General features: G+C 39.9%; 1 protein-coding gene across 1 annotated transcript in view; it reads right to left on the reverse strand.

Moving 5' to 3' along the window:
* Positions 1-12,828, reverse strand: part of FAT4 (FAT atypical cadherin 4) — a 143,626-nt gene that overhangs the window by 66,077 nt on the left and 64,721 nt on the right. The window contains exon 2 of the mRNA XM_062573988.1: positions 2,514-2,645. Coding sequence (XP_062429972.1) covers positions 2,514-2,645 — 132 coding nt within the window. The remainder of the gene's footprint in view (positions 1-2,513; positions 2,646-12,828) is intronic.

A 12,828-nucleotide genomic window follows, 5' to 3' on the forward strand; every position in this document is an offset into this window, starting at 1 on the left:
TGGATACATGTACGTGTACTACACATGCTTGACTATGCCTGGCTATATATTTTGTTGACCAAGTAATGGCTTGCTATTTTCCCCCACCTTCTCTATTGGTACCATTCTGGCACCTGGTGCCAGATCAAAACTCAGATTTCACAGCTGAAACCTACTTCTAGCATGTAAGTGGCATGTGAGTCTGCAGAAAACAACAGATCGAAGAAAACAGACAGAAACTATAGCTACTTGAAACACTCGAGCCTAAAAAAGCAAATTAACTGAGATAAGTGCCAACTCATGTTTGGCGGGATGAGAGAAAAACATTAGTTACCTGACCTTTTTGATAGCGTTTAGTGCCAAACGTTTTCTCTGGAGTGTTGTTTCCAAAGAGCAGGAATCAGCTAACCGATAAAATAAAATTTAAAAAGAAAACAACTTTCTACAGGTGCCCAGCCTTCACCAGCTGCATGGGGTGCTTCAGTGTACATAGAATCTGTATGTTCAGGTGTACCTGGTGCATGTAATACATTTTCCTGTAATTGTGTGGCTTAACAAAAACATTTGATGAGAATTTAAGATTTCAGAAGTGACCACATTCTTCATAGTTTGTTTGACTAGCCAGCTTTCTCATAATAGAGCACAGCTAAAACAGCAACTACATTTGATACTGGTCTAATTGAATTAGTATCTTTACATGAATTAGCTGAGAAGCAAAGAGAAATACAGAGATGCAAAATCTATTAAAAAAAGTTGAGCAGCAGATAGAAATTTCCCATCTACTACTGCCTGAAAAAAATCACAAAAGTGCTAGAACTTTTCATAGGAATTCTTAAGCCTTTGGTGCCACTTTACACCTAGAAAATGTCTTTACATCTTTTCTCAGATCTCTGTGAAGTCCTTATTTTAATAGGAAAGTGAAAACTGCTGCCTAAACACTATAATTTAATAAAGCTATGTTGCTTCTCAAGTGCAGGTTCTGCAGGTTGCTAAAAATCTTAGGGTCTTCATAAAGGTTTTGAGTTCCAGATGTTCTTGTACCCAAACTGAAGCATAACCTTTTCGCAAAAAAAATGGCTGATTTCTATATACGTTAAGAAATGAATTCTCACTGGAATGAGGGCTTTAGAATGGGTAACATATTAATTGCAAATTAGGTATAGTCAAAAGGAGGCTGGAGCTTAACACATTTCTAAAATCTTAAATTTCTAATTGCCATATCATAGCAGAGAGCATTAGTTTAGCATTTACTTCTTCCTAATCTGAAAACAAGCATTTTAAGATAAACAGCTATAATTTTTCTTATTGATCGACACCTTTCCAAAGTCCTCCTTTTTGTCCCTATGACAGACTGCTACCAGAAAATAAAGGAAAGAACATATTCTTGTCATTACTGGGGGCATTTCAATAGATCTCTGTGTAGTAGCGAGACCAATTAAAAGTCACAGGAGGACTAACTAAGCTAACATGAAAAAGGCCAGAAATAAAATTCTCCTAATGGGACTGAATTACCTCATGACTTGAATGCAGGATTGCTTGTTGTTTTTAAAAGTAATCCTATATTTTAATGACAACACAAATTTCTTAGCACAATCATACTGACTTTTTAGGCTTTGACAGAAAATCAGTTCAAGTGAATGAAACAATGCAAGTAATATTTTACTAACTTGCATTCCAAAAGAAACAAATAAATCAAATTATATTCAGATATGTTTGCTTGACACACATCCAACATGACTGCCAGACTGCAAAGTGGCCAGTTGTTTAACATCAGTTGCTCAGAAGGCTTTTGCTTGTTTCTCTATAGCTCCTTGGTTGCAAGGTCCACACAGTACTGAATCTACACTGGTAAAAATATTCTCTAGGGAGGTTCATGTACACAGCAGGCATTTTAGCATTATCTTCTTTCCCCTTTCCTTTTGGTGAAATAAAACTTTCTTTCAAGAGAGGATAATAGTAGCATTAAGTAGTTCTAGTGAAAGAGTAAGCAGCCATTATCAAAATTTTTCCTGTTCTCTAAGGCATGTCTCACACGAATTTCATTGCAAAACTTGAATTGGGCTTGAATACATCTCTGTGCTTCAAAGTTGGTTAGATTTAAAGTTGTGGTTTCAAACAGAATGAGTTAATAAATCTTTATTGCAAGCTGGCCAGCCCAGGATCTTTGCCAAGTCAGTGGGTATGGTATATGATGAGACTGATAAAAATAATAGCATCCAGAACCAAAGCATGGGGACTTTATTTTTGTCATTAGTGGAAATGCTCATTAAGCAATGTTATGAAAATATTAACTCATTACATACAAGCTAGTGAGAAGTCTTCAGTTGATAAGGCCTTTGTCCCACTTGTGGGCAACTCTATGATACTTGCTAAATATAGTTTTGTGAATGGGCCAAATGAATTTAAAGAACTGGATCCTATAGTGACTCCCCAAGTCCAAGTTCTTACTAAAGAAATAAAATAACAGGTAAAAAAATGTATTTCCAGATTAGCATTTTTAGTACAGTTATTCAAATATGAAGCCTTTTTCCTACCTCATCAGCATCCATGGCTGTCAGCTGCATTATTTTAGATCCATCTCCTATATTTTCTTCTACAGTCAGATCAAGCATATCTGTGGGGAATACTGGTGGGTTGTCATTGATATCTTGAAGTGTTATTTCCACCTACGTAGAGTAAAAAGGAAAAAAAGTGGTATGAGCACTCTGAGTTAGACATTGATTAGTCCTGAATGTTACAAATCACATAATTTTGAAAGAAATCAGGTAAATTATGTTTAATCACATGAATTAGAACATTCCTAAATAACACCAACAGGAAAAGTCCCTCTGGATAATAAAATTCCCCATTGTTATAAAATACTCATAGGAAAGCCTCTAACATAAATAAAGTTAATTTGACTTGTTGATAGCAACTGATTTTAAATGGACCTAGCCTAGTTTATATTGGAAAAGATCCACTGATCGACTGTCACTGTAATCCCCAAAGTTGGCCCCCAGAGGATAGCTGCCAAGACCCAGGGCAGGAGATCATTCAACCATTAAATGCTGCTTGACATAAAGATGAGGTGGTGTAAAATTCTCTCTGAAATGTTTATATTTTGGCAACTCTCAGTTCTGAGGGAGGAAAATACACCCCTGCACTTTATATTTAAAAACTTTCTGGTTTTCCCTCTCTCAACCTCTCCTCTAATTGCAAACACAAATGTTACTTTAGGTGTACCCACCCAGCATCCACTCTCCTTGCCTACACACATTTAAGCATTCTTTTCATATGCTGTATCTATATGACTTTGCAAGTAGTGATGATAGTGTCAGAAAGATGTGGTTTTTATTTATAGTTCTCCATACAAGATTGCTTGGTTCTCATAGCCCTGCTGATGCCAATTCAAAAAGCTGTAGAGCTTCCTTTTCCCTGGTTGCTGAGTATGACACATAATACTCCAATAAGAAAAGAAAGAAAGAGAGGTCACAGCTGTTTTTTATCGACCATGGAAAAAAAAGGAGGGGGGGGAGCTTGTGTTAGGACTCGGAGTGTTAAATGGCCACCAAAACCTGAAGACTCGCTAAAGAGAAAACTGAGTAGCTGAAGTCTACCTTTATTGCCCTTCCAGAAACAGAGAAGGGGAGACGGGGTGGATAAGAAGAGGTGCAAAGAGATAGATGACTTAAAGTAGGTATCTAGTCAACAGACAAAATAATAATTATACTGCAGTGCCTCCCAGCCCATTGTCTGCAAAGGATTTCCCTGTACTTGGCTGAAAACCTATGGGTTTAGCCTGCCCTGGGTTTAATCAATGCAAGCATCTCTGGTGATCTGAAGGCTACCATTTCTACTACTTCTATTCGCCTATCACAATTTTTTCTTACATTCGGTTTTCACCCAGGCCAGCAATTGCCAAACCATTTATATTTGATCCAGAAGATAAACATTTTAGCAACAAAGGCCCGGCTTTCTGCAGAATAACCAAGGCACCCGGGAGCACTAGCTGTGTGTTTCCCCTCCTACTACGAGGGCCCGCAACGGCATTGCAGCTGACCCCAGACACTACTCTTCCCTCTTCCCTCACATCTGCGTGCGACGGGGTGACTGCGGCGTGGCTGCGCCTGAGCGCCAGCAGTCCTCTGTGGACTTCCTAAGCCAGATAGTCTCCTATCTCTGATGTAGTTTCTAAAGAAGGTTCAGATAGACAGGAGAGGCATATTTAAGGATGTTCCACCTTTCCTTCCTTCTACAGGCAACTATTCCACAAAGTCCAACATCTCCACCAGTGCTAGACTGTGTGATGGGAACAGATTTGTTGTGTATTTATGCCCACAGTGGGCTATATTAGTACTGTCAGCCTGTGAGAACTTTTTTGCAGCATTAAAGAGAACTGAAGCATCTTTATAAATAGAGGAAATATTATATTAAAATTATACAGATAACTGTTCAAGTACAGACAAAATACTGGGCCTGAAAGACTTATATGGCCTTTTATAGAAGGCCATACTTAATTTGGTTCAGTTCCTTTGATCATTCACAAACGGTACATAAAATATTGCATGGCCTGAGAGAGATTAACCTAGGAGGTTTTATGGGCCAGTCTACATCTCTGACAATAGCAGCACAAGAAGTGTTGACTCAACACTAACTATGCCATCACAAACTGTAATTTGACTCCTGAATAACCAGGCACAAATTTTCAAAGAATAGAACAGCCTGAGAGGTTGGTTTTCGTGGTGACTACTGCACCAGGGTGACAATTAATCACAGAAATGGGAGAGATGTAATAGAAACGACAGACGAAGGGATTCTGATACAGCTTACGCTTGCCAAGGAGGTTGCACCCCTCAAACTGGCACAGCGAATTACGCAGTTCTTCCATTGAAAGTATTACATTTCACCAGATACTGTTTCAAGGTACAGCAGCTGGGCAGCTCTGCAACTTATTTATTAATACCATACATGTCATGTACAGCTAGTGTTTCAGCTGCAGGTGACATTTCAGCACCAGAACCCATTTTCACGATGAGAGATCACCCTTTGTAAAAATCATATGAAAAATATATGATAGCTTCTGGGTGTTAGGGCTAGGAGCTTTGCACTGCCAACAGCTCACATACTGTAATATGTAGGAATCCAGGAATATAGATGGTGAAGGGTTGTGGGATACATTAATTATAAAACTAGATTCTGAAAGACTGGAAAAAGAGAAGGAAGAATAATAGAAAACAGAAAAATTTGTTCATTAAATAACCAAAGATACTGTATTTTATACTGAAGACCCACTAAAACGTTGAAAAAAATGACAAATTCACAAATAAGGAAGAGAAATTTTTAGAAAAAGACCACAGTATTTTTAAAAAGCATTCCTAGCACGATTTACTATTTAACCACAAGACTGAGACAATGCATATAGCTTTGTAATTAACTTTTGGCTACATCTAATTAGCAGCCCTATGTAAAGCCATAGCAAGAGTAAACAGATAGCTTATTAATTCAGCTCACACATCATACTGCAATCCCAAAGAATAAGATTCTAGGATGGCTCCATTTAAAGTAATTTCACTTAAATAATACATTCCTCAGAAAGACTTGGGAGAAATCCTTACAAATTTTCACCCAAAGAAGTCAGTTGCTAAAGTTTATGCCAAAGGCTAGTTTAACAACATAAACACATATATACACGTACACATATATACACACACACACAACGAATGAGTCAGAACCTGAGGTTAATGTGTAGTTTTCTACTCAGGCGTTAAGAAATTAAGTTTGCTGTTGAAATTATTTCATGAGTTCCAACCCCAGGCAGAACCTCGTAGAGCAACTACGATGGCAAACAACACATCCTATTGCGTCTGGATTGAGGAAGGAAAAAAAAAAATCTCCAAAGCTTTAACCGAATATCTAAGCCAAATCTTTTCCGAGCCAAGTGCTTCTTCCTAATCCCACTCTACACTTGCGCAAAAACGTCCACGTGCATCGCACAAGATTCTTGAAATACGTGATCCGAGGAGTATCGCGTGCCGCCGAGTAAAAAGCACGCGCAACTTTGCCTCCGACGCGGCGCAGGCAGGACGAGAAGGCCGACGGGCACGACCGCCGCCGGCGAGGCAGGCGGCCACGACGCGGGCAGCGGGGCGACCGCGAGCCCCCGGCAGGCCGGGCGAGCAGAGCGGCCGCACGCTTGCTGCCCGTCCTCCTCGAGGTCCCGGCGCCGCCGGGCGTCCTGCCCCTCTGAGCAGCCGGGAAGTTTTACGGAAGCCGCGGGAACATAAAGGGAATAGCGACTTCTAGATCTTCCGCCAGAGTGACAAAAAACTGAGAACGGCTGCAAAACATTGCCTCGTTGTGGCTGTTTGGGGGGGAATGGAAACATCAGAAAGCTCTGCTCTGCGCACGCACGTGTGTGCAAGTCTCCATCAAATTACTCTACTTTTCTATAGATTTTAGCATAAATTTTCCTTCTCGGACATTTAGTGCATCCAGGAAAAAAAAACTCCCAACACTGCAAACTGAAGCATTCCTTCACATTTGTGCTGCAGAATAAAAAGGGTTGTGTATTGGCTGTACCTTGTAAAATAAACAGCGCTTTGCTTCTCAATTCACAACGCAAGCTATCTCTGTGATTCCTTTTCAGTTCCTTTCAGCCTGCATTAATGTAAGCACCAAAATACAAAAGTACTACAACAAACAGCTAAAATTAACAAAAATGGGAAAGGCAAACGAAACCACAGATTTCACCCTATCTGTGAATTACGGATTACCCATCCTCCAGGCTGAATAACACTGTTATAATAATGCAATGTCCTGCCACTACTATGGGTGGTTGACTTGTCCTCTTCTGTGTCAGCTTGATCCTTACAGTCTCCTACCTAAGCCATTTTCAGAGCTGAGAATTTATTAATTACCTGGATCCAGTTAGGATTCCTACTCGCTGCTCAAATTTGTCCCTTGCGTTTTTCCTCCACAAACAAATTCAGAGCAAATTATGCCTTGTGGGAGCACACAACATCAAGTTTGCTAATACGAGCCAAGGTATTATTCAACTCAAATACACTTTACTTGATTTACTTCTTCAAATGTATGTATAAGAATAATACAAGAGCTCTTTTATCCATTCAAACAAACCTCAAGTCTTAATGGATGTAAATAATCATACTAGGAGCTCACTTCACAAGGCAATCAGATGGTATTTATTTAAGTGTTCAGGGGCATGAACCTGAACACAATCCAGTCAGTGAGGCACTCTCACCAACTCTGGTGTTTCAAAATGTGGTCTTCACTTAGAACAAAGTAGAAACTACACTCTGAATTAACTGATGGCATTTACGAAGAGGGGAAAATGACTCCTTACAAAGAATGACACTACACTGTGAGGTCTTCAATAACTTCATACTTTGTGCATAACTCTAGAAACAACATACTATGAGGGCAAGGAAAAAGTAAGATACGGTAGAAGACAACAAGAAGAAATTTCATTAACTGAATGTTAATGTATGACTATCTGGGGGCTATTAGAGTCTGCACTTGAATAATCTAACCTTATACTTGTTTAAAATAATTTGCTGAATTAAGAAATAACTGCTAAAAGGCTAAGTTTCACTTCCTAGAGGAAAAGAATCAATCCATGTCAAAAACATGAGCACCCCAGACAATTATTACTGAACAGGCTAGACAAATTCCGTGGTCAGCATAAAAAGACTTAATATGAGATAGTTTTATTCTAGAATAAGAAATCATTTTAGTGACCAAACTTGCTGGGTTTATGAGCTACAAAGGTATGTACAATAAAACATTGCACTGGAAGGCAATGTGCCAAATTCTGTCTGATCGTAACACCATCTATAAACCTATAGACTCATTTGATCAGAATCTATCCCTGCGTTTTATTACACTTAGTAACATTTATTTTTATTTTATTTCAAGGTGAGGATGGTTTATAGGGTGAATACCTTTCTCCCTTCTAAAATTCTTCCATCTATCCAATGAAAATGAGAGGAAAAAAAGATGTCACAGGAAACCTGAATTAACTCATGTGGCTACAGCAAGTTTCACTGGGACTCCACAAACATATGCAGTAATTCTTGCTTCCAGCTACCCTATCCACATTACATGCTTGATCAGAGATCTAGAGATAGAATATGATCTAAGAAGAAAGGAACTCCCAGATGTCTCTCATGCATTCAACATTTCTGCAAACACTACAGCTATTTGATTAAAGATCAAAACAGTGTGGAAAGGCAACAGATTTTCTTCTAATTTGTATATTTTTTTTTGCCTTTTTTTTGCCCCCCCCCCCTTTTTTTTTTTTTTTTTTTTTTTTTTTGCTTGTTGCAATGGTATTCTCTGGATGTCTCAGAGATACCATCTAATTTAAAGACAGTATTATCACACGTTGCTGTAGTTGCTAACAGAAGACTTTTGTTCACATTTAAGCCTTTATATGATCCTTATTATATTGGAAAATCTTGAGGAGCTTATTCTCTTGTAGGAGACAGCAATAGTACTGTTTAATTTTACCAGAATTATTCTATTCCTCACCTCAAAATACTATTCTAAGCATTAATATTATTCTAAATAACAATTTTAAAAATTCAAGTTTTAATTTATCACATGACTGTGAGTAACACATGAATCTGTCCGCTTTTAGTTTTTATTCCCGTCTCCATCACTTTGGCTTTACTGCTCATACAGTAGTCAACTGAAAACACAATCCTGAAAAACACAAATACACATAATTTTCCTTCATTGATGCGAGTAACCCTACTGGCTACTCACATCAGTCAAGTTATGGTTATGCCTTGTGTTCTGCAGGACCAGTGCTTGTGCTCTTCCCCTGAACAGTGAAGACAAAGAACGGAAAGATTAACTATTAGGATACTAGCAAGCAAAAAAAGGAAAGGAGGAAAATCTTCCCTAATAAATATTTCTAATCACGCTAAAAACCTTGTTGTCTGAACTGAATCAGTTTTCCAACTTGTTCTGAAAAGGTGACTACAGATGAGCAGAGTTCTCCAGGACTCACCGATGCAGAATGGCAGATGCACCTTATGAAATACAACTAGGAAGGCCAAAAAGTTTGAATATAACTCACATCTGTGGACAGTCTGGATAGACGAAAAACACTAGGAAACAGTAAGCCCGATGAAGAAAAATAAAGATCCGTGTTTTCAAATTACTTAAATAAGCAATAATATCAACATTCAGAAAGGTGGAAAATGAACTACAATCTGCACATATTTACACTTTCCACAATAGGACAAAAAAACTCACTTATAAAGTAAACATCCTTGGATGAGGCAACAGTTTTTGCTTAGATAGAGGATGACTGAGGTATCTAAATATTCCATTTTCCAAAAGACATACAATCCAGGTGCAAGGTAGTACAGTAAAAATCACATTAAGCTACTGTGCTGCAGGCCAGCAAATCTGTTAAATATGAATACAAGGTTGTTAAAAATCCCACCATTAATGGTGGGAATATAGAGGCTGCAGAGAAAATGTGAATAAGCTCTAAAATGGCACTGCTGGAAAAATACAACTCTGAATGTCCAGGGCTGGTGGCAGTCACTTGATCTCTGAGTTTTGAGATTTGGGGTAAGATCTTTTAGGGAAAAAAGCAGGGAAGCGAATATAACCCAAACTCCTGCCAGTACACTTGAGGGGAGGTCCCTAATTTTAGGCCATGGTCACAAGCGCTTCGGCAATGCATCCCACTGCGGACCTCCGCACAGGAGGCGACCAGAGGTACAAGGCTTCAATTTAGATGTCTAGGTTTTAAGGTCCATTTTGAGAGGGTACCTCGATAAAGCAGGGGATCTGAAAGCCAGCCCGGGCTACTTGGTAGCCCACTCCAATCACCCCGATACAGACCACGGAAACATCACACCCGCTGCACAAGCGCAAACGGCAGCAGCCAAGGGAGAGAGAACATTTTGAGCCCATCTAGAGTACAGATTACGACGACGTACTTGCACTCCCCAAAGCCACCAATTCCCACTGATCATCAGTCCTGACATGTTTTGGAAGCGCAGAGCTCAACATACTTTGTCAGCATAAACGTCCACTAAACAAACACACTCAGAAACACGATTAATAAGAGTTACAAGTAACACGGTAGTCTCCCAGGTAATTTTCATCTGTGGACTCTAATTCTAGCATTGCATAACTGGCCTGTGGTTGAAATCATTTTGTAAAATACAGTTTAGTATGGCAATTTGATGTTTTATGGCCAGCTCGCTTTTATAAAGTATCAGTATTTTCTAAAAACACTAGTAGATCACAGTGCTCTTACAAACCCAATGATTTAACTGACACTGTCAGAAAAGTTGGACACAAATCTACTTTAATCATTACTTAAGTTAAAAAGAAATCACTTTCTTGTGCTCTCTCACAAATACTACGCTTAATGCTGCAAAAGAAAAGGTGCTATAATTTGTTTCTTTTCTTGTCTTTTTTTTTTTTTTTTTTTTTTTTTTTTTTTAAGGTGACCACTGGGAGTTGCTCTGCCTGGAGTCTTGATTAAATGTTTCACTGCATCCAGAACACTTCATCATGCAGCATAGCCAAGATCTATTATGGTTTGCAAGTGACTCATACTTTAGCTATGAGAAACCCATAATAAAGAACATTTTACATAAAAATGCCAAAAAGGTTGGTAATTTAATCTTGATTTTAAGTAGGTACGCAAGGTCTCTGAGTCCAACATGTGCTTGCTTATGCAGACAATAAGGCATTGTCTAGAAACACGTTACCTGCTGTGGCTGCATCTAACGTTTCTGCAAAGTCCAGATGATACCACCATGGAAAGGACCGGCTCGCTCTTGTGAGCGTGCTGCTAATACTGGTTTTAGCAGACATACAATATGATTTCTCTGTTCAGGCTACAGGCCATCAGTACCCAGGCAAAGCATTCAAGCAGGGAGGTGGGAAACACCATTAGTGGCGTAAATACACGCGGCTAATAAAGTTCATCCCTCTACGTGGTCATGGGAGCAGACAAACAAACACTAGAGCAAATAGAGATATTACCTTCAGACACCATTATTTGTTATTTGCACTTAATCCTAGCATGATTACCATAAATCGTAGATGACGACAAAAACGGTATTCTGATAGGGCAGCTAAGGAGATAAACGCTAGATTCCAGGATCCCTCCCAACTGTTGAGTTACAGTATATACTTCCTGCTCGGGAATCACAAACAAAGATGCACTCTGCGCTTCCCAAACACGCTCCCACGATTTAAACCAAGTCATTCGTGTTTAGATACGCTGTCAGGTCAGTCCATGCAAAGATTTGTTACGAAACAGTGTTAAGTACTCCAGGGCACAGGGAAAGGAAGGGTCAGCTATTGAAACCTAAGCATCATTTCAGCTTTATTTTAGAAAGGGCAAATAAAGCAAACGCTTTCTGCTACAGTTCAGTTACTACTCATTTATTACTCACGCATGTGACATGCATGCAGTCACGACTGACCGTATTTCTCAAAACAAAAGGCGACTACTTTTATTAATCTTAAACCGCAGAACGCCTCCTAGCAGCCGGCAGCACGTGTTCCTGGGAGGGCAGCGCATTTCTTACCGGGAGAGGAACGCGCGTGAACCAGCGGTGAGCCGGGAGGGCTGCCAGGCCCGCCAGGAACGGCCAGTCCCAGGACAAGACAGAGCTAGCTCCGTTCCTGACACTGAAAAGCTTGCGAAAGCTCCCTGAGTGTGCACTGACATAGGAAAGAGTAGGGCTTTGTGGGCTAACGCTGTTGTTTGAAAAGTTAGAGCAGAATAAATATTTTTCTAGTGGCAAAGCAAATCACGTTGCCAGTCCTGCTCTTCCTGAAATCAATATTGTTTAAGCAATTGTTTAAGTGCTACATAATTTACTACTCTCCCCTCCAAAAAAAAAGAGAAAAAAGGAGAGGCAAGAGGCACAGTTTTACTGGGTTAAGAAATTTAATACACAAACCTTGGCTAATCTAAGAAAGCCACAGCACAATGATTTTAAAACACATCAAAATAAACATAATAATATATATGGAAAACAGAAATAACCAAACTTAACTATGAACGAGAGATAAACATCAAAGTAGTACAAGGGATCAAGAAGATAAGAAATGCCACAAGCAGTCGTGTTTTTTTCCCTCACCAACAAAACCATAATGAAATACAGATTATTTTGTCAGTATGGCTAGATGAGTAACATGTGTAGCTTAGTTAATATTCCTACAGTAAAAAAGAAAGAAAAAAAAAGAGCGAAAGAGTGAGCGAGATTGACTGTTCAGAAAGGTTATTTTCAAACAACATTTCAATAGGACCAACTAATATCCTATTAGCTCTCCCCGGTCAGCCCAGAAAGGGCAAACCACTGGGACCAGCATATGTTTGGGCCATCACTAAGGGCCATAAGCTGTGATGTTGCTCCAAATGTATTTGGCGTGTGAGGGAGGGGTTTTTTGTTGTTTTGGGTTTTTTTCCCCCTCCGCAAAAACCGTAAAGCACTGCTGGGACAGGACAAGCCTGCCATGCCTTCTCGGGGACAAGGCAAAGCCCGGGATGAACCCGAGTTCCCTACGCAACGGCAACGTTTCCCAGTCCGCGCTGGAACGGCTTCTCGAGGGGGTTAGAGCACGAGTTACGGCTGCGGTAGTATTTCACTCAACTCATCCAGGACGGCTTGAACACCCACAGCACGACTCAAAACAGCAGTTCGTTGACCCGTGGGAATGCCACGGCACTATCTACCTTCGCAACTGCTCCTCGTGCCAGAAGGACCCTTTACCATGACGCTAAAACAGGGGGATGCTCGTGCAACTGTTTCTTCCACGGCCTTCGGGGCAGCGGGCATCCGCAAAAGGGCAGGGAAGAGG

Source organism: Rhea pennata, chromosome 4, assembly GCF_028389875.1.
Source record: "Rhea pennata isolate bPtePen1 chromosome 4, bPtePen1.pri, whole genome shotgun sequence".
In the NCBI taxonomy this organism is placed as follows: domain Eukaryota; kingdom Metazoa; phylum Chordata; class Aves; order Rheiformes; family Rheidae; genus Rhea; species Rhea pennata.